We start from the raw sequence: 26,630 nt of genomic DNA, 5'->3' as shown, positions 1-26,630 counted from the left end.
TGTGTATGTTTTTTGCCGGCGAGACCATTACGCGCGCGCCCCGCACAGTACATACCTTACTTTTTATTTGATGATTGACAGGTCCTTTATTACAATGCACTAGCTGAGAGACTCTCAGCCTAGGAAATACTATGGGCTGACATAGCTCTTTTCTCTTCTTTGCATATATCACTAAATCGTAGTAGGCACAATCAGATAACCTTTCACCCTTAAGGAGGTGAGTTTTCTTTTTTCTTTTTTTTTTTGTTTTGTTTTTTGAGACAGGGTTTCTCTGTGTAGTCCTGGCTGTCCTGAAACTCACTCTGTAGACCAGGCTGGCCTCAAATTCAGAGATCCGCCTGCCTATGCCTCACGAGTGCTGGGATTAAAGGCGTGCGCCACCACCGCCCGGCAAGGAAGTGAGTTTTCATTCCCCAAATAAAACAGTATCTAGAAAGCTGTCTCCTACCAAGCCTTGGAGCGTATTACTCATCACAAACCAGGCCTGAGCTGCCAATCCAATTCAGGAGCAGAGCTAAGCAAACGCACCCAGATGTTCCCCACACTACATCTGTCTCTGCAGCTTGAACAGGCTTATTCCAAAAGTTGCATCGTAGTTCTGAAAGTGTATGTCAGTGGATTCTTGAAGTCTAAATGAGACAGCTGAGACTACAATACTCTTTTCTCTGCAAATACAATACATTTAGCTCAGGAGCCTATACGTGAATTAAAAGGAGTTAGTTGAGGAAAACTTTCTGTACACTAAATAATATAAATATTACTAAATAGCAAGAAGACTGGGGCGGGACTCTCACCCAAATACCTATTACCTAGCTGCTGTTCCCTGCTGGCCCTCATAGGACCACGTCCTATATGTTTGTAGCTCACTGCAGAATATCAACAAATCATGTAAGTGGAAAGTGGTGATGATTTTTCCAGATTTCATCATCTGGTAATTCCTGTTATTGAACAACTTTATATGTAACCAATATGGTAATAATCCATCTTGTAAAGCTATTCTGAGCCTGTGATTAATCATCACAAGCTGACTAATTCTATAATAACTGTTCAATAATCCACTTTATTTTGTTATGTTTTAAAGGCTAATTTATTATACATTTATTAACATTTAACCACAATACTATTCTTTACCTGGAGGAGGAAAAAACAGTCACTAAACTTTAAGCTTTTCATCTTGTTTTTTGTTTTGGGATAAGGTTTCACTGTATAGCCCTGTCCACCCTTGAACTCACCCTGTAGACCAGACTACCCTTACACTAACAGATCCACCTGCCTCTACCTCTTGAGTGTTGTTATCAAAGGCATGCAACACCACAGCCAGCCTAACTTAGAGCCAGTAAACAAGTTCTCAGGCTACTGAGGTGGCTCAAAAGGTGAAGATGCTTGTCACCAGACATGGTACCCTGAGTTAGACCCCCTGGGAATCACTTTAGGAAGAGAGAACTTATTCCAAAAAGTTATCCTCTGACCTCCATACGTGTGCTACAGTGCATCCACACATGTATGCACATAGGAAAATTACTTATGAATGAAAGAAAATATAAACGGCCTCCAAATTATTTTTACTATAAAAAAATAGCTCCCAAGAGTCAACATATCCAGGTATATTAAATATAGGAGCACCATAATATCTCATCACTTAACCAGAGTCATATATTGAGGTCACAATTAAGAAAATCTGAGTTCTTTATTAAACTTGTTCAAATCAATTAACTTAGACAGTATTACTTAGTCTGACCATTAATGTACACTCTTCTGTACATATGTATATGCATATTACATATATATGCATGTGCATATACATGCATACTGTGTGTAAGGGTGTGTATATGAAGGCATACATACATGTACATGCAAGTACACATGTAAACATGTATGTATATAGAGGCCAGAAGATAATCTCTGGTGCCATTTCTTGAGAGCCATCCACCTTGTCTGCTGAAACAGAATCTCTCACTGGGACCTATGGCTTGCCAATTCAGTTAGGCTGCTTGGCCAATAAGTCCCAATAATCCACCTGATTCTGTCTGTGGTTTATAACAAGTATGCATGAACCACAGTCACATCTGGCTTTTTATGTGGGTTCTGGGGCTGAATCTCAGTTTCTCATGTTTGTATAAGTATTTAATTAACAATCTCTCTAGCACTTAAAGCAGAGTGTGTGTGTGTGTGTGTGTGTGTGTGTGTGTGTGTGTTTTCTCACAGGAGGTATATACATGTGTACAAAGGTACACATGTATGCACATGGGCACATATATGGAGGCCAGAGGTCAACTCTGACCATTGTCACTCACCCCACTAGCTCTCTGTCTCTCTCAACCTCTCTCTCTCTCTCTTTCTCTCTCTCTCTCTCTCTGTCTCTCTCTCTGTATGTGAGCGTGTGTGTGTGTGTCTGTCTCTCTTTCAGTCCCTCTCTGTCTCTCTCAGTCTCTATCTGTCTCTCTCTCTGTCCTTCTCTCTGTGTTTCTCTCTCTGACTCTCTCTGTCTCTCTGTCTGTCTGTCTCTCACTCTCTCTCTATCTCTCTCTCTCTCTCTCTCTCTGCTGGTCTATCTCTGTGTGTGTATCTCTCTCTGTGTGTGTCTCTCTCTCTGTGTGTGTCTCTCTCTCTGAATTTATCTCTCTGTCTCTCTATCTCTCTGTTTCTCTCTATCTCTGTATCTCTCTCTATGTCTCTCTCTGTGTCTCACTCTCGCTCTCTAATTCTCTCCTTTCTCTGTGTAGCACTGGCTGTCCTGGAATTCCCTGTGTAGACCAGACTATTCTGAAACTCACAGAGATCAGTCTGCATCTGCCCACAAAGTGTGGGAATTAAAGGTGTGCAACAATGATGTCTAATTATTGTTCCTCTCTTTAAGACAAGGTCACTTATTTGCATGGTAATAACAACTAGGTTAGGCTGACAGGAAGAGTTGTAGAGGGCATGAAGCCTTTTTGACCACAAATAAGCACTAAAAAGCCAGGAATAATAAACATACAGGGTTATCTCCTTAACCCTGACCCTGACCCTGACCCTGACCCTGACCCTGACCCTAGCCATAACCCTAGCACTATCCCTAACCCTACCCTTAGCCTTAGCCCTAACCCTAACCCTAACCCTAACCCTAACCCTAACCCTGAGGTATATACATGTTTTCTGCCAGGTAAGCTGGGAGCAGATATAGTTGGTATCCTAGTGCCCTGTCCTATCTGTAGGTCCAGGCCATACCTGAACCCTCCAGACTACTATGTTTACCCCACACACTCTCCCTCACTAGATCTTTATCTTAAACATTGTTTTTCAGTCAATAGAATCCATCTTTAGGAGAGATGTCTCCTGTATTTTATAGCTTGGTGATTTCTACAACGACCAGGCCATACCAGATCCTCCGCTAGGCTCTTAAGCTATAGAACCCATTCTTATGGAAGAGATCACATGTAGTTTGCAAAAGAATTTCAATATAGTCGTGCCTTGAGCTTTATTGTGATATTGTCACTGGAAACTTTTATCCTAAGTTGTACTGAACTTAAATATGTCTAAAATAAACTGCACAGTATCAGACTCTCGAAGTCTGAACCAACACTGGCTAAGTCTTGCTGAATGGAATTTGCATTTGCCTCCTACAGATTGTTATTTTGCTGGCCCTGGTGTTTGCAGAGACAGCAAACAGTGAGCCAAGAGGTTTCCCTGCTTCTGCCGGCCTCATGCTAAGATTAAAAGTGCATGCCTCCATGACCAGCTTTTTCCCATGGATCCAGAGGATAAAAATCAGATATCCTCTGTGTACCCAAACAATATGGCTGCAAGCACTTAACACTGCTCTATCTCTCCGGCAAGACTGTTCGGCAGGTAAAGGTGTTTGCCTCCAAGCCTGATAACTTGAATTTAAACCCACGTAGTAGGAGAGAACTAACTCCTAAAAGTCCTCTGATCTGTACATGTGCCACACACACATGCATAAGCACACATGCATGCACATACACACACATAAACATACACATAGATCAACATAAATGTAACTCAGTAAAACACTCAGAAGGCACCAACTTTCTTACTCAGCAAGGACTGAATAACAGAGCACATTTACTCACCTTATGAAACAGTTCGGTGAACAAGAGTTCCACTACACTTAGGTATGAGTAATAAGAAATCAGAAAACAAAAATGGGAATATTATGGATAAAATTTGTGGATCATAACTTCTACTTAGTGTAGTACTCATTTAACTTCTTTTTAAACTGCCTTTACATTTGCTGCCAAGCGTAAGGAACTAAGATTGATCCCAGAACCCTAAGGTAGAGGGAGAGAATAAACTACTGTCCACTGTCCTCTGCCCCACATGTACAACATGGCACACACACGCACACATGAGGACACACAGAGAGACATATGAATGAATAATGAATAAAGAAGTGCCACTAGGATCTTTAATTGCCTTTACTTTTTCTTCAGTGAATATAATATTTGACAAATTTTTAATGCATTTCTTACTTCAAAATCCATTAGGAACATAACATATTGTATTTAAATGTATAATACTTAGAAATATGACCATATATCAGGTCAGCAATCAGCATGTGAGCGCTGAAGAAAGATGCAGGAAGGCTTGACAAGATGGACTTATAAGGCCACCCTGCCCTCATGGGCATGAGGACAAGTGAAGAACACTCTCCCTTCCCGCTCCCCTCCAGAGGGGCAGGAATTTAGTTCCTAAGGCTTCTCCCCTGTGCTGTGCTCCTACAGGACATGACTGACAGAAGCAATTCTGCAGTTCTTTGTAGGCAGCCTCCCTCCTCTGCAGTCTTCAAGAGGCCCTTCTGTTCTCTCAGAATTGGGTTTGCATCTTTTCTTGTCTCTTTTTTTATTGAGTTATAATTTATTTCCCATGACCATAAACTCTCCTTATTACAACAAGGCTTATGGAAGCCACAGATAGCCCTTTTTCCGACTTACTTTCCCTTGGATCAACAGCATCTAGCATCACATTTGTAAAATTGAACAGGGAGTTTGTTTTTCTAATCTAAGAAACCATCGAGCCATACTACAATGACAAAGCCATGCTATGGTATAACATTTTATAAATATATTAGGTTATGTATATAAATGTGTACACAAATACTTTTTGTCCAGGCACATAAGAAACCACTTTCATACAACATAACTATTAGAAAATAGCCAAAAAATAATTAATTTAACTGAAAAGATTCACCAAAGTTTAAACCATTTACTAGGCTAAATATACATTATATTCATGCTTTAACTGGATATTGTTGATATTAAAAATGTTTTTGTTAAATTGAAATATTAGAAAACTTGATCATTAGATATATAATTCTATTAAAACACCACTTATAATTATCTAAGAAACTAGGATTCTTGGTAATGGTCTACAAAATTAAACATAAAAGTAGCAAGCCATGTTCTCTAGAAGTTTAATTTCTTGTTCATTATGGCACCATGAGGCACACAGCTAAATATATCCATTTTAAAATAAAACAAAACTTAAAGATATCTAAATATAAAAAATAACAGATAAGCAGATGACATCTGATCCACTTTTTATAAATAGAATAAAAATAAAAACTGTGAAGCAAGTGAGATGGGTCCACATGTGAAGCAAGTGAGATGGGTCCACAGGTAAAGATGCTTGCCACCGGGCCACATGATCAGAGTTCAATCCCTGGAACCCACACAGTGGAAGGAAAGAACTGTCTCCTGCAGGTTGCTCTCTGACCCTCCAATGCATGCTGTAGCAAGTTCAGGTACACACATACACACACCACAGAAATGAATAAATGTAAAAAAGAAAGAAGTTGTTCCCAGATGACCACACTGTCCTGCGAGGCTGAGGGAGCTTCAGGAGAAGCTCTTGGAGTGGATTTCGGGGGAAGCCCTATGCAGTACAGCACAGCCCTTCCCTCTGCATCCCTGCTGTGATGAACTGTACCCCAAGCCCTAACCCCAAATAAATACCCCCTCCCTAGAGTGACTTCATTTATGTATTTTATTATAGGAATAAAAACCTATACAGTATAACTAAGAATAACCACATATCAGTCTAAAACTAGCTAACTGCTCTTCTAGAGGACTTGGGTTCAATTCCTGGTATCTCTGTGGCAGCTCACAATAGTTTGTGACTTCATCTCCTGGGACTCTGAGGTCCTCTTGTGGCCTCTGCAGGTACCAGGCATATGTATGGTACATAAATATACATGAGAACAGAACACCCACACATATATACATATATTAAACTGATTTGCATTTTTAATAAATTAAAAAATAAAATTTGCCTGAAATAATTTTAGACTTTTAGTATAAGTCAATAGATACCAGAGCAATTAAATACAGAGAAAAAAATCAATACAGAACTACCCATAGACACGTCTTAAAGTTTAGAGATATTAAACTTTTTCTCCAATAAGTCAGAATTGGCATACTTAAAATTAACAACAGAGCCAGGGTGGTAGTAGCATACACCTTTAAACCCAGCACTCAAGGAGCCAGGGGCAGGTGAATGTCTAAGTTTGAGGCCAGCCTGGTCTACACAGTGAATTCCAAGAAGTCAGGGCTACACAGAGAAACCCAATCTCAAAAAAAAAAAAAAAAATTAACACCAGGGTTGGTAAGAACTTAGTAGGTAAAGGCTCTTGCTGCCAAGAATAATGACCTGTGTTTCAGCCCAAGGATACACATAGTAGAAAGAGAGAACAAATCTTACGAGCTGGCATCTGACCTCCAAACATGCTCCATGGCACATGTGCATACAAACACGAAGGTCTGGAGAGCTAGCTCAGTGGTTAAACCAGTTGTGGATCCTGCAGAGGACTCAGAACCTCTGAGTGGCTCACAAACATCAGTAACTCTAGTTCCAGGGGAGCTGAGACCCACTTTTGACCTCCAAGAATATCAGGCATGCATGCGGTGCACACAGCCATACACATAAAATAAAAATAAATAATTTTAAGTATTAAATTAATTGATTAAATGAACAACAAAACGAAGCCCACTACTATCTAATGCTGCTTCACAGCCGTAAATAAAATGTTTGTAAAAGTGACCCCAGGCTTTGAGACTCCTAAGTGGCATGTAAATGATTTTATTCTAATATTCAAAGCACTGACTACTATATCTGGTATTTTGTTTGTTTGTTTGCTTGTTTGCTTTGTTGTTTTTTTACAAGACAGGATTTCTCTGTGTAGCCTTGGCTATCCTGAAACTCTATTACCACCCTTTTTAACAAGCCATATAAAACCACTTAGTGTTTTAAAATCATAAAAATACCATTATATAGCCTTTATTAGCCAGAAAAGATATCCAACACAAGTAAAACAATAACTTTAAAGTATCACTTAGGGGGGCTGGAGAGATGGCTCAGTGGTTAAGAGCACTGACTGCTCTTCCAGAGGTCCTGAGTTCAAATCCCAGCAACCACATGGTGGCTCACAACCATCATGAGATTTGATGCCCTCTTCTGGTGTATCTGAAGACAGCTACAGTGTACTCATAAATAAAATAAAAAATCTTTAAAAAAATAAATAAATAAATAATCACTTAGAATCGAACCTGATTCTTTTTTAGTGAAATATTCTTTTTTATTGAATAGTCTTCTCTCACACTATACTGATTTTTTTAAAGACATGCTTTAACCATATAAAAATTACTCCACTTTTGGTAAGCATGTAACTATATACCCTTGCAAAGTTCATACTTCACATTACCACAGAGAATTCCTAGATATTCCACACCCAGTTTCCCCACTGTACACATCTTTTATTAGTATAGTACAAATAACTCACTCTAAAACTAAAAAATGGGACTAGACATATTTCTCCAAAAAAAAGATACAAAAATAACTAATAAGTACATGGCATGATATTTGACCTCACTATAAATGAAACAGCATTTTACACCAACTATGGTGTTGATCATTTTAAAGACTGGTGAAAATGTGGGGAAACCCAACAGCCAACACACTGTTGTTAGGAATATGAAACAGTCCACAGCAGGAAGTTAGCATGATGTCTCAGTCCATTATCATCATGGCAGGAAGCATGGCAGCATCTAGGCAGGCATGGTGCTGGAGAAGGAGCTGAGAGTTCTACACCTTGATCCACAGGGAGCCAGAAGGAAACTGTGCTCTGCAGGTAGCCACTGGGTGTAGTTTGAGCACTGAGATCTCAAAGCCCACCCCCACAGTGACACACCTCCTCCAATAAGGCCACACATTCTAATGGTGCCACTTCCCATGGGCCAAGCATATTCAAACCACCACACACATGATCTGGTGTTATTAGCTAGAATTCTTTACAGGACGAGAACCAAAAGAATGCATGTATATCATAAAAGGGATTTTTTTGATTGGTTTAAACATAGGAGCTGGGTAATAATGGCCATCTACACACTGGGGAGGCAGAAAACTGCAACCTCAGCACTCCAGACCCAAGCAGCTCCCTAGGGATGGCTTTTTTTCTGAATCCCTGTTTAAAGGCCAAAGAAAATGGAGTGTAAGGTAAGTGGGCCACAGAAGTGACAGACACAGACACTCAGAAAAGGAAGATGCAGTCTTTCTTGGATGTCCCTTCCTTATCTGCCTGCCATTTTAAGGTCATTCATTCAGAGCAGGTTCTTTCTCCCCTGTCCTTACCCATGTGCCAATCCTCTCTTGAAATGTTCCCACAAATACACAAGTGCAATTCACAGTCCTAGGTACCCCTTAACCCAGCCAAGTAATGACTAAGGACAACTATCATCTACCCAGAAACTCCATCCTTAGGTATATACCTGTGGTGGTCTGAATAGGAGTGGCCCTCATAGACTCTGTATTTGAATGCTTAGTCCATAGAAAGGGGGCACTATTAGAAAATGTGACCTTGTTATAGTAGGTGTGGCCTTGTTGGAAGAAGTTTGTCACTGTGGAGGTGAGCTCTGAAGTCTCCTTCTTATGCTCAAGCTAAGCCTAGTGTGGCAGCCTCCTGATCTCTGTGGATCAAGATATAGAACTCTCAGCTCCTTCTCCAACACCATGTCTGCCTGCATGCTGCCATGCTTCTCACCAAGATGATAATGACCTGAACCTCTGAAACTGTTATCCATCACCCGATTAAATGTTTTCCTATATACGAGTTGTTGTGGTCATGGTGTCTCTTCACAATAAAACGCAAACTAAGACACCCAAAATAACTGATAATACAGCCTCATAAAATTAGACACAAATGTTTATTACAACATTGTTACGATTAGCCAAAGTGAAAATAACACAAATATCCATCAACTAAGATATACAACAAAGCTATGCATGAAGAAATAGCATTCAGTCATAAGAAGAAACAAAATAGTGATATATGCTATAACATGTCTAAACACTGTACATATTATGGTAGGTGAAAATGTCAATCACAAAAGACCAACTATTCCAACTGCACATGCATCAACTATCTAGAGGAGGTAAGTGTACAAAGAAAGGAAGAAGATTAGTAGTTGCTTATGCCTCAAGGATTGAGAAATAGAACAGAGATGTCCCATGAGGATCAAGTTTCTCCCTGGTGTGGCAAAAACGCTGCAGAGTTGACTGTGATGATTGTACAATGTTGTAAATACTGTTCAACCAGTAACTTATACACTTCAAATGGGTACATTTACCATAGGCAAATGAAATCTCAAAATTGTTAACATATGAAAAGTTAGAGTTCTATGCATCTACCCCTACCACAAACAACTGCACCTTCCTAACTTGCACACACACACACACACCCTGGAGAGTCAGACCCTGGAGAAGAAACCTAAACTAGAGGTGAGACAAAGAACTACACAGGAAAGGAAAGAAATACACAGACTTAAGTCAGAGGCGAGTATGCAGAGTGGGACACCACGCTGTATTTCCTCTTGCATTTTATAACAACCAAACCAGAAATCAATAGATGACTCTTGGGAGAAATTATAGAAATGCAAGGCCTTATGGATTGCAGTATCTGAAAATCTCCAAATAAAACTTGTGTTGCATCTCTATATCCTTACAGTAAAATTTGTAAAAACCCAGGCACTTCTACTAAAGGGACTGCCTGATCTCTCTGCCCAGATATTTAACAGGCATGTCAAACTTAACCTCTCCCATTCATTAAATGGAAATGCCAGTCATCTATTTGTTAAAGTTAAAATCTTTAACATTGATGGCAGGGTCTGTTGCACATACTTGTTATCTCAAAACACAGGAAAATTTGGTAAGAGGATTGTCATGAGTTCAAGATCAGTGAGCTTCATGGTAAGTTCTAAGCCAGCCTAGCTTAGAGTACAAAATCATAGATAGATAGATAGATAGATAGATAGATAGATAGATAGATAGATAAGGCAGACAGACAGATAGAGATAGGGGAAAAACCAAGTATGTGAGACAGCTCAGCAGGTAAAGGTGCTTCCTACCAAGTCTGATGACCTGATTTTGAGCCCTATACTGGAAAAAAACAATTCCTGTAAGTTGTTCTTTGCCCAACACACACATGCTATGGAAATCATGTGCACATGTGCAAACACATACTCATACAAGCATCATTAATTATAAACTTCTATTGGTTAACATTAAAAAATATCTTTGACATTATTTTTTCCTATCATAACCCAGTAAGTAAACAAATCCTGTTGATTCTCTCAAACTAGAGACAAATCTTGCCATTTCCTTTACAACTCCCTTAGTCTAAAATGGAACTGAGGACAAGACTTAGTAAAAACCACTTGCCTAGCATGTGCAAGCCCCTGTGTACAATCCTCTACATTGTAAAAATAAATAGGTCACTAAACCATCATAATCATTTAACCCCTGTACACACCAACTTTCTCTAGTGTTGCTTCCTGAGCCTCAAAATGTAAATAATCACTTTCAAACTTTCCAAACAGTCCACGAGAAACATTTGTCAACAATGAGCAAGCCTTGGCCAACAGGATGGCTTAGCAGGCCAGCATACTTGCTGCTAAGCCTGACAGTCTGAGTTTGATCCCCCAGAGCCAATGGATGGAGAGAACTAACTCCCTCCAAGTTGACCTCTGATTCACACACACACACACACACATACACACACAAATAAGTAAATAAATAAATGTAAAAATTTAATGAATAGATTTTTAGAGGGAAATGAAAAATACTTTATTAGGATAATATAAAAATTTTCAAAGAAGCCAAATATACAAAGTGGCTCCCATTTTTCCTGACTTACAGTGTCCTTTAATCTGAAGTCACTGCATGAATAACACATAGCTTTATAAAAACTGGTAAGTCATACCTCAAACTCTTTCCTCAGGCGTTCTTCCCTTTGAGTGCTAAATTCAAGCTCGCTCGTCTGTCGCCGTAGAAGGTCAGAGCAGTCCATATGTTCTGCTTCTAACTGTTCCACTTTTTTCTGCATATTTTGCACAGCACTATCTTGCTCCTAAAAAATAATTCACTTTGAGTCAGTAGTTTGTAAGCTATTGATAACTAAGGGTTACTGTACAGAAGGCACTGAGTAAAATCTGGGCTTCAGTTGTAACAGTGGGTTATCCTGTAGAGGTAGGAGACAGTTACATCTTTTTCACAGTGTCTCAGGATGTACATGTGACTTTTATAATTAGTAAGTGTGATTAATAAACAGTGTAACTAGTGCTATGTATGGAACATTAGAATATCACACTAGCTCAAATGACCTCTGAGGGTTCATGCAACAGTGTTCAACTGCCACATACACTTTCTCCTGTCATCAATATGCAGTATTATTTAGGAAGAATATGTTCCTTTGTAGGATAAGAGCTGATTAGTTTGAACACTTACTAGACCTCTGAGAGACATTAACGTGAGCACAGAGTACTCAACTACTGCCCAGGGCTCTTAACGTCAGAACCACTAGATGGCTGTGTTTCATTTCTTCTTCAATTTTCAAAAGGTTTTCAAAGAAAATAACTGACGGTTCTCTGGTTAAATAGCTTTATGTCTTTTTCCAATTAAACTTACAAATCACATCTAGATTTTATTGGAATGTAAAACAAAATTCACGGATAGATAGATAGATAGATAGATAGATAGATAGATAGATAGATAGATTATAGGTGTTTTCCACAATAATTAATCTAAAATAATCTATGATCATCATTCTCACCTCGAGCCTTCAAAAGATACCTCTCTCTCACCTTCCCCCATCAACATACATGGACACACACAAAGAGCACAGGTGGGAGGGGTGGGGCTTCCAAGAGTCTCTGGCCACTTAAAACAGAATCTGGGTATATAGATTTCAATCACAATTCTTCAACAAAAAATGTTTTGTTCGTTTAATTGATTGATTGATTGACTGACTGACTGACTGATTGATTAATTGAAGTACCACTGTTACTGGGCAAATCTAGGTTTCCTTTTTGGATTTTTTTTATTCTCCTCCTTAATAAAAGCATTTTGAAAGCAACTCAGCAGGACAGTTTATTAGAGTTTGAGGAAGCAACATAGCAGGCAAGCTATATATCTCAGCAGCCCCTGGGAAAACAGAGATATAGAAAAAAAAGCCATTCTTTTTGAGTTAGAGCCCAAGAAAGCCAGCACGTCCAGCTGTGCAGACTGATAGGCAGCTGCATGTTGGAAGGGAAAAGAGGGACTTCAGGGAACCAATGATAAACCTCAGAGGTCAGGGGACACATGCTTAGGCTTTGTCCATTATCCTAAAGAAACGGAAGAACAACTACTTATGTTTTTTCAGTTAGAACTCAAATTACTCTCCCCATCTCCTCAGCATGTCCTCAAGTGAATCAGCCAATGGATCAATGTGGGGTGGTCTCCCAGTCAGGTGATTGACAGGGCCACTGACATTTCATCTTAAGGAAGGAGAAAATGTATCTAATGTTCTGATCTTTGGAGCAGATCAGAACGGCATGTGCTGACCCAGGGCCAGACGGGTGGCCCATGCTTTTGACCAGGAGAAAGTATTTCCCTTTCCAGGCCCCGACAAAACCTCTTATGTGTGGTTTTAAATCCTGGGGAAAGCACAGCTGAGCTTCCCATTTCTAGGGTTACCAGGGAAATGGGAGGTAACCACGTAGGACAGAGCCATCACCAATGGCCTCCAAAGCTATTCCCTGTAACACCACCTTCCATACAAATATATACACACTTCCAAGAATTCCTAGGCACTCAAAGAAATCACAGAAATCCAGGTTCATGATTTGCTATCAGAACTGTCTGAGAAGTAGCCTTCGTATGTAAACAGTTTTAAGAACAAGAGTACTGTACAAGTGTTAACACTCCATCACTGTCTACATCAGTCACTACAGAAGTCACTGGGAATATTAACTCAAAGTCACTTGTAGGTGCCTTTTTATTAGCACATATTTATCACGCCAAGTGACAGGTTTACCGAAGTTTCATCTGACCATATCCAGCCTCCACTGGCTTCTCTTGCCCTCCCTTCCCCTCCCACTGGGTCCCTCTCCCATCCTCAGATAATATGCCTTCATACTTCCATATAATATACACGGTCTTTTCTTAACTTTTTAACTTTTATTTTTATTGCATGTATGTGGGTGTTTTGCCTACATGTATACCCGTGCACCGTGTGTATGCAGTGCCTGTGGAGGCCAGAAGAGGGAGTTGGATCCCCTCAAACTTGTCTTTAGCCCCTGATATTTTATCTTTCATTTTATCTGATCTCATCCCGAGTGCTGAGATTACAAGTATACACCACCATGCTCCCTTCTGTGTAATACTGCAAAGGGGGTAGGACAAACTCAGGCGTTGTGCATGCCAGACAAGCACTCCACCAAATGAACTACAACCCCTGTCTAAGAACTGAGATCTGGGAGAGAAAAACAGCAGAAATATTGGAAATGAAGAAGCTCAGTGAATAGTAAAAATACTACTTTAAGCTTGTGTTGATTTATTCACTCATTATCATCTCTAACTCTTTTTTCACATTCTCAATTACTTCGCTAAACTCTTCTCCAGCGGTCTTCTCATCCATGTTGCTTTCTTATCAAGGTCCCAAATTGACTTTCTTACCACAACCATCCGCTTCTTGAATCCTCTTTGAAGTCACTGGGGGGGGTTGTTGTTATTGTTGTTGTTGTTGCTGCTGCTGCTGTTTGGTGTTTTGTTTTGTTTTGTTTTGTTTTGTTTGTGCTTTTTCAAGACAGGGTTTCCCTACGCAGTAGCTCTGGCAGTCTGGGAATTCACTATGACTTTGAACTCAGAGATCCACCTGCCTCTTGCCTCCAGAGTGCCTAGGATTAAAGGCATGAACCACCATGCCCTGCCCATAGCTCTTTTTTGTTTTTTTCAAGCAGGATTTTTTAATTCTTTATTTAGTACTTCAACAATTTCATTATGTAGGTTTGTTTTTTGTTTGTTTTTGTTTTCTTTCTGCTATTGAGAAGTTATGAGTTTCAGAGGGGTCATATGATCTGGGGTGTTTGTTTGTTTGTTTGTTGAGTGTGTGTGTGTGTGTGTGTGTGTGTGTGTGTACCTGTGTGTCTCTATGCCTAAGTCTGTGTCTGTGTGTGTGTGTCTGTGTGTCTGTATGCCTGTGTCTGTGTCTGTGGGTGTGTCTGTGTGACTATATGATTGTGTCTGTCTCTGTGCCTGTGTGTGTCTGTGTGTATGGTGGGAGGAGTGGATTTTTTCCCTGTCATTTTTGTTTTTTATGCTCTGTGTTTATTTTTTTGGTGCCCATGGTCTTCTCTTTAACAACTCACTACCATTAGAAAGCTGACAGTAGTAACAGAAATAATCATTTAAACCAAATTTTAATTTCAGAAAAAAATCAATTAAGCACTTTACTTATATCATCAACTGGGACAGAAAACAAAGGAGCTGGGATATAAATAGGATGAATGACAAGTTTAAAGACCCCCAAAGCTACAAATGGGGCCAGTGAGATAGCTCAACAGGTAACGGTTGTTACAAACTTGATGACCTGGATGCCATTCCCAGAATCTAGGTTGTTTGTTTGTTTGTTTGTTTTTTAAAGCAGGATGTGGTGACACATCTGTAATCTCCATTCCTAACGTGAGAGGAGAGGCAGAGACAGGAAAATCATCAGCTCATGAGCCAGGTAGGCGAGAGAACACAGCACAGCAAATACAACAGGGAGCCTAGTCAAGGTAGAAGGAAAGAACTGACTCTCCACGTTCTCCTCGGACTCTGCACATGTGCTATGCCGTAAACATGCCTGGAATTCAATTTAAACATAAGTTTTCATAAGAATGTCTCTCTCATAGGCTCAGATGCTTGACTACCTGCTCTCCAGCTGGGAGGGCTATTCAGATAGGTTAGGACGTGTGGCCTCACTGGAGGGAGTATGTCACTGAGGTTTCAAAAACCCTGTGCTGTCTCCAGTATGTTCTCTCTGTTTCCTGCTTGCAGTTCAAGACATGAGCCCTCAGATGTTCCTGCTCCCCTGCCTGCATGCTGCCCCTTTCCCAGCCAGGATGATAGACTCTTATCTCAATGGAACCATAGCTCAAAATAAACTCTCCTTCTGTAAGTTAGTTGCCTTGGTCATGGTGTTTTATCACAACAACAGAAACCAAATTAAGACAGTCGTTAGTCCCAGGAGTGTAGTACTGAACCTGACCATGTGGGGTTTTTGGAAGACTGTAGAAGACTTTGTAACTTTGGACAAACAAAGAGTTGGATGCTATTAAGAAAGGCTTAATGGGATGTCTAGTAGGGGCTTAGAAGACAGTACTGAGAGCAACGTGGACCATGGAGCTGGGCTCAGCAGTCTCAAAGGGGAGTGACACTAGCAATTGGGCTACGGGTCGTTCTTGGGATTTTTTTTTTCGGTCGGGGGCAGGGGGGATGTAACCACTGTCTGCCTTTGTCCTAAGAACTTGCCTGTTGTTTCATTTTCAAATTAATAGACAGATATATTTCTTTGCTGGAAATTTTAAGACATCCTACTATTGACTCTGTCCCATGGTTATGAGTAATCACTCTTTGCAGATTTATAATGAAAGAGGCAAAAAGATATACGAGATGTAGTTTGGAGAGGAAAAGAACATTAGCAAGCTTAATGTTATAGCTACGTCTTGTGCTAAAAGAGAGAATTCTATTGTTACGGAGATTGGCGCTATTGAAGGGGTTGTGAGGAGTAGAATCTACACTGGAATAAACACAAGCCTGTCCATGGGTGAAGATTCCACCCAGATAAGTTTCCAACTTGTGAAAGGAAAATGCCAAAGAAATTTTCTGAAACTAGAAACAAACAACAAAAGCTACTACAAAAGTGATTCAATGGAGGTGGGGGAACAACTCGATCCCAAACAGCTGAACCAGACAGTGTGATCCACATGGTGCTGCCTTTAGAGTCACAGAATGAATAGAAGATAAGGACTCCTGGAATCTTCCTCCACAGTTTCAGAAAGCCACTAAGATCTGGCATAATGTGGAATGAGGTCCCAGAGCAGGCAGGAAGCCCTGAAAGGCCACTTCGTGAAGCTGTGAACATGAATCCTGAATTTCACTAGAGACCTCAGGATGTTAGAGGTACAGACCATGGGATAGATACCTGAAGGAGAGCTGCATACAGAGACGAGAACCAGCCAAAGAGGAAAAAACAGGTTACAGGCAGCAAAGGTGGAAGGGAAGAGCCATCTACACCCTATGACATCAGACATGGACCTCGGGATTTAGAATTCTACTTTTCTTTTGTCTCCATTCCTCGTTTTTGGAATAGTCCTATATATTCTGTACCACTATAGCTTGGAATTACATAGATTTTTCTTTTATTTTACAGAGGATTACAGTTTTTAAATTGCCTGGAGTCTCAAAAGAGACTGGAATTTGGATTTTAGAACTGTTTGAGACTGCAAAAGACTTTGGAAACTGTCACAGTTGGACTAAACATAGTTTTTCATTATGATACGGCCATGATACAATGGGGCCAGGGAACAGAATGTGGTGGTTTGAATAAGATGTTTCCCACATTCTCAAGCATCTGAATACTTGGTCCTAGCTGATGACACTGTTTGAGTAGGTTTAGGCACTATGCTCTTGATGGAGAAGTACACACTCAGGGTGGGCCTTGAGGTTTAAAAAGTATTACTTACTCATGACCAGAGCAACATATAAACAAAAGCATTTAATTGGGCTCACATGTTCAGAGGATTAGAGTCCATGGCTGCAGAGCAAAGGCATGGTGAAGGAACAGCTGAGCGCTCACATCCAGATCCTCAAGGAGGTGACAGACAAGGCACTGGAAATGGTACAAGTCTTTTGAAATCTCAAAACTCACCCTCAGTGACACACAGTGTCCTGCAAAGCCACACCTCCTAATCCTTCTCAAACAGTTCCAACTAGGGACCAAGTACTCAAACATACAAGCCTATGAGGGCCGCTCTCATTCATTACAGCATACCACGTCTTTCCAGGGTGTTCTCTTTGCTTCCTTTCGTAGTTCAAAAAGTGAGCTCTCGTCTGTTCCTGCTGCCATTCTTCTGAGCCATGATGCTCACAGACTCTTATCCCTCTAGATCCATAAGATCACAATAAATCCCTCCCTCTATGAGTTGCCTTGGTCATAGTGTTTTATCTCAGCAACAGAAACTTTACTTAGACAAGGGAGACAAACAATGTTCAAACCATAAAACATAACCAGAAGAAACTTCAATTTAGGCATGAGACCTGATAAAGGCTTAGTAGTAGTTGTTCATGGGTAGAAAGAATTTACTTTACAACTTACTATGAAACCAGAGGATATACTCCACCAAAGTAAGAGAAAAAGAAAAAAAGACACAGAAAAAAAAATGAAATAGAAATCCAAAACAGGAAAGATTCCCAGGAAAATGGGAAAGGAAGAACTTTGTGTCTATCAAACCTTACAAACTCACTGCAGACATGCTGAGAACTACAGTCAGAAACTGCCTGCCCTGTGTACCATGCATTAAGCCTCTTAAGGTAGGTGAGCTCCATCTACCTTAAATATGGGTTTGGCTTCTATTAGCCATGTAGGAATTGAGTTTCTCTTCTCAAATAGTCATTTCATTTTACTCTGTAGACCAGTCTGGCCTCGAACTCAGAAATCCGCCTGCCTCTGCCTCCCAAGTGCTGGGATTAAAGGTGTGCGCCACCACCACCCGGCCAAAATTTTAAGATTTATTTATTTTATGTACATGAGTACCCTGTCGCTGTCTTCAGACATACCAGAAGAGGGCATTAGATCTCATTACAGATGGTTGTGAGCCACCATGTGGTTGCTGGGAATTGAACTCAGGACTTCTGGAAGAGCAGATGGTGCTCTTAACCACTGAGCCATCTCTCCAGCCCCTGTCATTTCATTTTACAACAGTATCATCTCCATGGGGCCCACTCCCTAGAGCCTCAAGTTAACTTCACTAACACTTCCTTTGGAGGTCATTTTTACCAAGTGGAATCAGAATTTATAAACTGGACTACTTCTGCCAATGCATAGTAAACACGATACTCATTATGTGTGAATCTGACCATAATCAGTTTTTAACATATTTGTTAGTTTTACTATAGCTTACCTTTCTATATGAACATTTCCTGTTTCATTGTTTTAACTTGAGAAATGTACTTCATACAGTTCTTGCTAGATTTAGTTTATCATTAGTCTGCTTTTCCCATACAGTTGATAGAACATAAATGATTTTATAAGGTATAATGTGTAAATTGCGTAAGATCATAACTATATAGATTAGATATATAGGTAAACAGATAGAGGTAGATATATCAGGTGATCTTTAAGAATTAGGAGCAACTGTCCCCAAATAGTCTAGCCCCATTCTTAAACTCTTCCTCCATTCTTAATGAGGTCAGGTGCCTGTGTGGGATCTTTGTGTTCAGAATGCACTATTGGGAGTGGAAAGGGGACTATTGGGGGTGGTAGAATACAGAAACGTACAAGAAACTGGGGGGGAAAGAGGCTAACAAAAACAAAACTATGCATGAAAATTCCACAATGAAATTTATTATTTACTATGCTAACTTAAAGCCACAAAGCGGTCCAATAAGATGACTCACTGGATAAAGGTACTGGCCACATAAGCCCACACCTCAATTTGTTCACCAGAACCCACATAAAGATGGAAGGAGAAAACTCACCCCACAAAGATATGCTCTGGCCTAAGCATGCATGTCTCCACACACAATAATAATAAATTTTAAAATACACATTAAGAGCATATTGTTACCTGCCTCCACAAAACCAGTTGTGGTTTTGTATCCTCCCAGATATAGTAAATAGGATTGGGTTTTGTTTCAAATTACCTATCACCTTATCCATTATTATGGATGATGTTTCCAAGAACAAGTTGTCCTCGTAACTGTATACAGCCTAAGCTCATGAGACCTTGTCCTTCTGACTGTATACAACTTGAACTCAAGTGAACTTTGCTCACATGATCTTGCTTCACCTTCAGAAGACAAAGTGTCTAATGCCCTGAATAAAGTTGGCTACTACATGAAAAAAAAGAGTATACTGTCTATCTGTATTGGCTATAAATTTATCAGCTAAAAGGTACTGACTCCAAATCCATATTTAATATGATGATACATTACTTTTTTAGAGACAAAGACAATTAACAAATATTTCATATTTAGAGCAAACCTTCAGGTGAAATCAAAGTAGTAACTCAAATTATTTGAATATCTAAAATACTTAAGTCAATTACTTTTGGTCTGTTTGAGTGGAATCACACTTCCTTGGTTTTGGAATGTTCTGTGCATTAGCTACTTTTCCACTGCTGTGCTAAAACATCATCATAACCAAAGCCACTTAGAGAAGGAAGGGCTTATTTGGGCTTCCAGTTCCCAAGAGTAAGAGTTCATCACCATCACGGCAGGAACGCATGGCAGTAGTTAAGCAAGGCAAACTAGCAGCTCACATCTTAGGCAGAGAGCACAAAGCAAGAGGGCATACTAGGAACGGCAAGAGGCTTTGAAATGTCCAAAGCATATCTCCAGTGACATACTTCCTCCAGCAAGGTCACACTCCTCAGCCTACCCAAACAGCACCACCAACTGGGGACTAAGTGTTCAGACTCTGAACTTAAGGAGGATACTGTCATCCAAATCTCCACGGCTGTCTGACTTACCTTCACCTAGCACAATATTTTTAATTGCTTCTATAAACAATATATTTTACCACTTTCACTTTCAAAACTAAGAAAGTTGGCACTAAAAATATATTTATTCTAAGAACTCTATAGCTTTCAAGAACACACATTTGGGAAGCTGACTCAGTGGTTAAGAGCACCGGCTGTTCTGGAAAAGAGGACTTGGGTTTGGTCCCCAGTACCCACATGGCAGTTCATAACTATCTGTAACTCCATTTACATGGGATCCAATGTCCTTTTCTGGGCCCTGAGGGCACCAGGCACTAAGTATTAATGTAGTGCAGACATGCACACAGGCAGAACACTCACCCACCTAAAATAAAAATTAATTGAAAGCAGGTGGTAGTGGTATATCCTTTAATCCCGACATTCGGGAGGCAGAGGCAGATGCAGGTGGATTTCTGAGTTCCTGGCCAGCCTGGTCTACAGAGCGAGTTCCAGGACAGCCAGGGCAACAAGAAAAAACACTGGCTCAAAAAAAAAATAATAAATATATTTTTTGGAGTAGGCACTTTGTCCCAAATAGCCCAGCTTCACTGGATAATCCAGTAAGTCCCTCTCACTGTCCTTCAGTTATCTGCAGCCAGGGTGGGTGGTAGCTCATGAATTTAATCCCAGGACTTGGGAGGCAGAGGCAGGTGGATCCCTGTAAGTTTGAGGCCAGCCTTGTCTACACAGTGAGTTTCAGAGCAGCCAGGGTACACAGAGAAACCCTGACTCTAAATAAAGAAATAAACAAATGAATGAATGAATAAGCTATCTACAGGAAAAATATTAATTTTCTAAGTATTAAAGAAACATGTTTCACAGAAATTACTAAACAAATGTCACAAGATATTTCTATAACTGTACTACATTTTATTATGATGTAATACAACTTGATTATCAACAGGTTTTCCTGTGCTTTTAGGTTAAGATTTAAAAAAAAAAAAAACTTTGCTTAGTAAAACTTTTACTATCCTCAGGTACTTCCCTGTTCTAGTAGTTTAAGAGCATTAGGTCTGACTTTTAAGAGTCTTCTTTCCATTTTGAGCTGTAACTGGTGCAGTGATGGTCTCATTCCTCTGCAGGAGAATTCCTCCTTCCTACAATTCCACATCTATTGAAAAGACTGTCCTTTTTTCCAACTGTGTTCTTGGCACCTTTGTCCAAATCAGCTGGGTGTGGCTGCAGGGTTTACTTTTAGACTCTTTCATTGGTTTGTTTTTATGCAAATCCATATTTATTTGACCAGTACAACTTAATAGTTTATTTGAAAGTCAGTAGCATAGTGTTCCTTACTGATTTGCTTTTATTCTTAAGATTGCTTTGACTATAAAGGGTTTTATAGTGGTCCCATCAAAACTTTTGGTGTTTGTTGTTGTTGTTGTTGTTGATGTTGTGTGAAGATTGTCATTAATGTTATTTCGCTTGCTTTGGTTTTTGAGACAGTGCCTTGGGCTCCTGACCCTGCCATGGTGAGGAGGCCCTGCTGGAATTACAGCCAGGCAGCAGCACATCAGGCTCCATCACCGCTATCTTAGCAAGTATTTCACTGAACCTATAATCACTGCCCATGTCGGCTGCATTACTATTCCTGAGAAATGTGAGGATGCTAATAGGACATTGAACAGACCAAAGAAACAATTCCTCACACACCTAGCTTGATGACTCAATACCGGGGCTACAAACAGGAGCACGGATGACTTTCAGGCAGCACCATGCTAACAGCTCACGAGAGCATCTCTGAAGCTCCCTGTTCAACCTTCCGACAGCTCCTCCAAAGACAGCTGCTCTTCCTCAGCAACTGCTTAACTGTCTCTAAGACTGAGGGATGGGTCTCGAGAGCCCTGTCATTTCCTGAACCTTGAGCCCAACACCTTCTTCATTCAGAGGAAACAGCTACACAAGAGTGTCGATAATTTTGTATGTTCTGAATACATGGCTACAATGCTTCATACATGGAATCACCATAATGACTTAAACTTGGGGGAAAAAGACCTTAATTCTCAGTAAGGCAAAGACGATTAACTTAATTACAGAACATACACAGAATAAAGTTAGACAACAGTCAAACTGAGTGAATCAGAGCTATTATAGTAACTTGTCTAAATCTCAAAAGCGAACACCAAAAGGACAAGCTGGACAAATATACATATTATATGATGTTCCCTTTACATATGTAAAAGACATAAAATGCTAAAAAAATAAAACAGAGTAAAAATATACCAAAGTATATAGATAACAGTCAGGTTCAGAGCAGGGGCTCTGCTGTGGGATGGGATGGGACGGTGATGAACTGGAGAAGTGATTCACAATGGTCTTCAATGGTACAAAAACGTACTGTGGTTTTAGTCCAATCTGAGAATCCCACGCACTGAGATGAAGTGGGTGGTGAGTGCTAGCTACATCACCGGTACTGGCTGCATATATTAGGTATTAGTTTTTAACTGTCCAATTATGTATGGCTTTACTAACATAATCCAAGTATGGGATGTGTTGTAAGATACGGACTAATTTGTCACCACTAAAATATATTTAACTTTAATTTCGTCACAGAATTCATGTTCTAACCAAACAAAAAGCAGCCTCAGTTCTTGCAATAGAAAAAAATAAGACTGACCTATGGGATGAAATTGAGACACTAGAAACTGGAGGAGTTCTTTTTGCTGTCCACTAGAGGGAAGTGTTGAACTGAAAATGTTTTTTAAAGTGGCTTGTTTTTGAACTGACATTTAACATCACAGGAAACCACATTGTGCTGTTAGAAAATATACTTGTTTTCTTTCCACATCTTCTACAAACACATACCGAAAACTATAATTCTTTATATGTACTTATGTAAACAACACTTCTCAGAATCCAAACTATAGCTCCAACCCTGAGGAATTTTAATTATACTTGTAGAAGTATATTTAGAAAAGCATCGAGTAAGTACGCTCTTTCTAGCTTAGAAAACACATCAGTTTAACACTAATCTGGAATAAAGCTGTCTCCTCAAAGAACCAGGATGGGAAAAAAACAGTTTGACCCTATAGTGTAAACTGTACAGTGAAGGGGCTGAAGAAATGGCTCAGCAGTGAAGGCCATGTATTGCTCTTCCAGAGGACTCAAGTTCAGTTCCCAGCACCCACATCAAGAGGTTCACAACCACCTGTAACTCCAGCTCCAGAAGATCCCACACTTCTGACCACTGCAGACGCCTGTCCTCCCCCATAACTAAAAATAAATTTAAAAAGCAAGTCATGCAAACTTACAGAGTCATTAGGGAGTCATGGAGAGAAAACCATTACAACCTATCAATAAGTAAATGCTACTCGGTGTCGTAACTAGCATCAACCCAGACACTACTTAAGGCTGGTCATCTCGAAGTCCTTTTTCCTACACCCAGACCAGCTGTGGGTCTCTATGCTAATCACTATTACAGATAGACATTTCTATGATGAGGGATAATGAGCGTATTAATCTATGAGTATAACAGGAAGTCATTAAGACTCAGTTTAATACTGTGTCCAGTTAGCAGATTAAAGTAGAAGGTTCTCTTGAGATACGGTATGGGTTTCACCTTGTGTATTGAGACTTAAACCCAAGCAAAAAGTTACTGGTTATTCTCATGATGTTTGCAGCCACCATTATACCAATGGGCATGTCTTCATATCTTGCCAGGTTTTTTGGTTTGGTTTGGTTTGGTTTTTTTTGGGTTTTAGTTTTTCAAGACAGGGTCCTGGCTGTCCTGGAACTCTCTCTGTAACCAGGCTCACGCTGGTAGGATTTGGTGAAAGAGATGGAGACAGGAGGATCCTGACCTCTTTGTGTTTCCCAAGGAAATGGGCACATCTGAGGACTCAAAGCATCCAGAATATAAAGCATCTAATATATAAAAGAAAATGCAGTGTTTGTTTTCTGGGTCTGGACTATCTCACTAAAGATGACTGTTTTAAGCTCTTTCTGATTGCCCATAAATTTCATGTCTCCTAATAGCTGAATAATATTCCATTGTATAAGTATACCACATTTTCATTATTCAGTTGAAGAACATCTGGGGTGTTTCTATTTCATGTATATTATGAATGGGGCAGCAGTGAACACAGATGAGCAGGTAACTCTGAAGGCTCAAGATCATAGGAAAAAAGAACAAGGAAAGATTGTAAAAGCCAGAGGCAATGGACGACTCCCCAAAAAAAGCATTTTCCAGACACAGGACATATGAATATTGAAACTCATAGTAGTTATGATAGCACACCCAAGACTTGTGAAGCTCAGGCCACATGAAATCCCAAACACAAATCAATGAAAGCAATACATCACATAAATGGGCTCAAAGATGGAAATCACATGATCATCTTAATGGAAGCAAAAATGGTGTTTGACAAAATACAGCATCTCTTGATGATGAAAGCACCCAAGTGGGCCCGTGTACTTGCCACCAAGTGTAGTGATCCAAGTGTGATCTGGGAATCCATATAGTACAGAGGCTTGGTTCGTGCAAGTTGTATCACACACACACACACACACACACACACACACACACACACACTAAATGTTAAACTTTTATTTTTGTTTAACAAGATCTAAAGAAACTGGGGATAAAAGGAATATATCTCAATATAATAAAAGCTACATATGACAAATCTATGGCTGGCAACATTGTACTAAATCAAGAAAAACTCACTCAGTTCCCTTCCTTCCTCCATCTGTCCTCTGGTTTCTTCTCCCTCCTAGTGGGATTGAAGCATCCTCACTTGGGCCTTATGGCTTGTTAACCTTCTTGAGTTCTGTGGATTGTGTCCTGGGTATTCTGTGCTTGTTTGGCTAATATCCACTTATTAGTGAGTACACACCATGCATGTCCTTTTGGGTCTGGGTTACCTCACTCAGGATGACATTTTCTATTTCTATCCATTTGCTTCCAAAACTCATGATGTCCTCGTTCTTAATAGCTGAGTAGCACTCCACTGTGTAAATGAACCACATTTTCTGTATCCATTCTTCCACTGTGGGACATCTAAGCTGTTTCCAGCTTCTATCACAAATAAGACCACTATGAATAGTGGAGCATGTGCCCTTGTGACACAGTGGGGTATCCTTTGGGTATATGCCCAAGAGTGTTATAGCTGGGTCTTCGGGTGGATCTATCTCCAGCTTTTTGAGAAACCTCCAGATTGATTACCAGAGTGGTTGTACCAGTTTGCAATCCCACAAGCAATGGAAGAATGTTCCTCTTTCTCCAAATTCTTGCCAACGTATGGTGTCACCTGAGTTTTTTGATCTTAGCCATTCTGATTGGTGTAAGGTGGTATCTCAGGGTCATTTTGATTTGCATTTCCTTCATCACTAAGGACTTTGAACATTACTTTAAGTGCTTCTTGACCATTCGAGATTCCTCTGTTGTGAATTCTGTTTAGTTCTATACCCCATTTTTTGATTTGGGTTGTTGGGGGTTTTGGAGGTTAGCTTCTTGAGTTCTTTATATATTTTAGATATTAGCCCTCTATCAGATATGGAGTCAGTGAAGATTTTTTTCCCAATCTGTAGGTAGCCAACTTGTCCTATTGACTCCTTTGCTTTACAGAAGCTTTTCAGTCTCATGAGGTCCCATTTATCAATTCTTGATCTTAGAGCCTGACCCATTGGAGTTCTGTTTAAGAAATCCCATGCCCATGAGTTCAAGGCTCTTTTCTCTTCTATTAGATTCAGTGTAATCTGGTTTTATGTTGAGGTCCTTGATCCACCTGGACTTGAACTTTGTGCAAGGTGACAAATATGGATCTATTTTCATTTTTCTGACTGCCAGTTAGACCAACACCATTTATTGAGGATGCTTTCCTTTTCCATTGTATATTTTTGGCTTCCTGGTCAAATATCAAGTGTCCATAGGTGTGTGGGTTCATTTCTGGGTCTTCTGTTCTATTCCATTGATCAACCTGTCTGTCTATGTACCAATACCATGCAGTTTTTATCACTATTGCTCTGTAGTACAGCTTGAGGTTGGGGATGGTAATTCCCCCAGAAGTTCTTTTATTGTTAAGAAGGGAACATGACCAGGTATTACAGGAGACCAGGATTGAAGTCCCAAGGGCCAGGAAAATGAATGGAAAACATACAACCTCAGTAGGTGGGAGGTGGGGGAGGGAACCCTCTAGAATATACCAGAGACCTGGGAAGTGAGAGAATCTCAAGACTCAAAGGGAGGGACCTTAGGTGAAATGCCCAACAGTGGGGAGAGGGAACTTGAAGAATCCACCTTCAGTAGAAAGACATCAAGTGGAGGGAAGGGGTTGCCATCCCACAGTCAAAAACTGACTCTGGATTGTCCCTGTCTAAAAGTACTACAGGAACAAAAATGGGGAAGGGACTGAGGGAAAGGGGATCTGGTGACAGGCCCAAATTGGGACCCATCTCAAGGGGAGGCTCCAAGGCCTGACACTATTACTGATGCTATGTGTGCTTACAGACAGGAGCCTAGCATGGCTGCCCTCCAAGAGGCCCAACAAGCAGCTAACTGAGACAGAAGCAGATACTTATACCCAACCAATAGACAGAAGCTGAGGACACCTGTGGTTGGATTAGGGAAAGGCTGGAAGAAGCTAA

At 40.2% G+C, this 26,630-nt stretch overlaps 1 protein-coding gene across 2 annotated transcripts in view; it reads right to left on the bottom strand.

Moving 5' to 3' along the window:
• The window catches only part of Ccdc171 (coiled-coil domain containing 171), a 301,438-nt gene that overhangs the window by 242,474 nt on the left and 32,334 nt on the right, over window positions 1-26,630 (bottom strand). For both annotated transcript variants that reach the window (XM_028753630.1, XM_028753631.1), the window contains exon 7: window positions 11,249-11,395. In XM_028753630.1, the coding sequence (XP_028609463.1) occupies window positions 11,249-11,395 (147 nt within the window). The remainder of the gene's footprint in view (window positions 1-11,248; window positions 11,396-26,630) is intronic.

Source organism: Grammomys surdaster, unplaced genomic scaffold (genome assembly GCF_004785775.1).
Source record: "Grammomys surdaster isolate TR1022 unplaced genomic scaffold, NIH_TR_1.0 125951, whole genome shotgun sequence".
Lineage (NCBI taxonomy): Eukaryota > Metazoa > Chordata > Mammalia > Rodentia > Muridae > Grammomys > Grammomys surdaster.
Note: the sequence above shows the minus strand (reverse complement) of the source record. Positions and strands in the feature narration are given on the sequence as shown.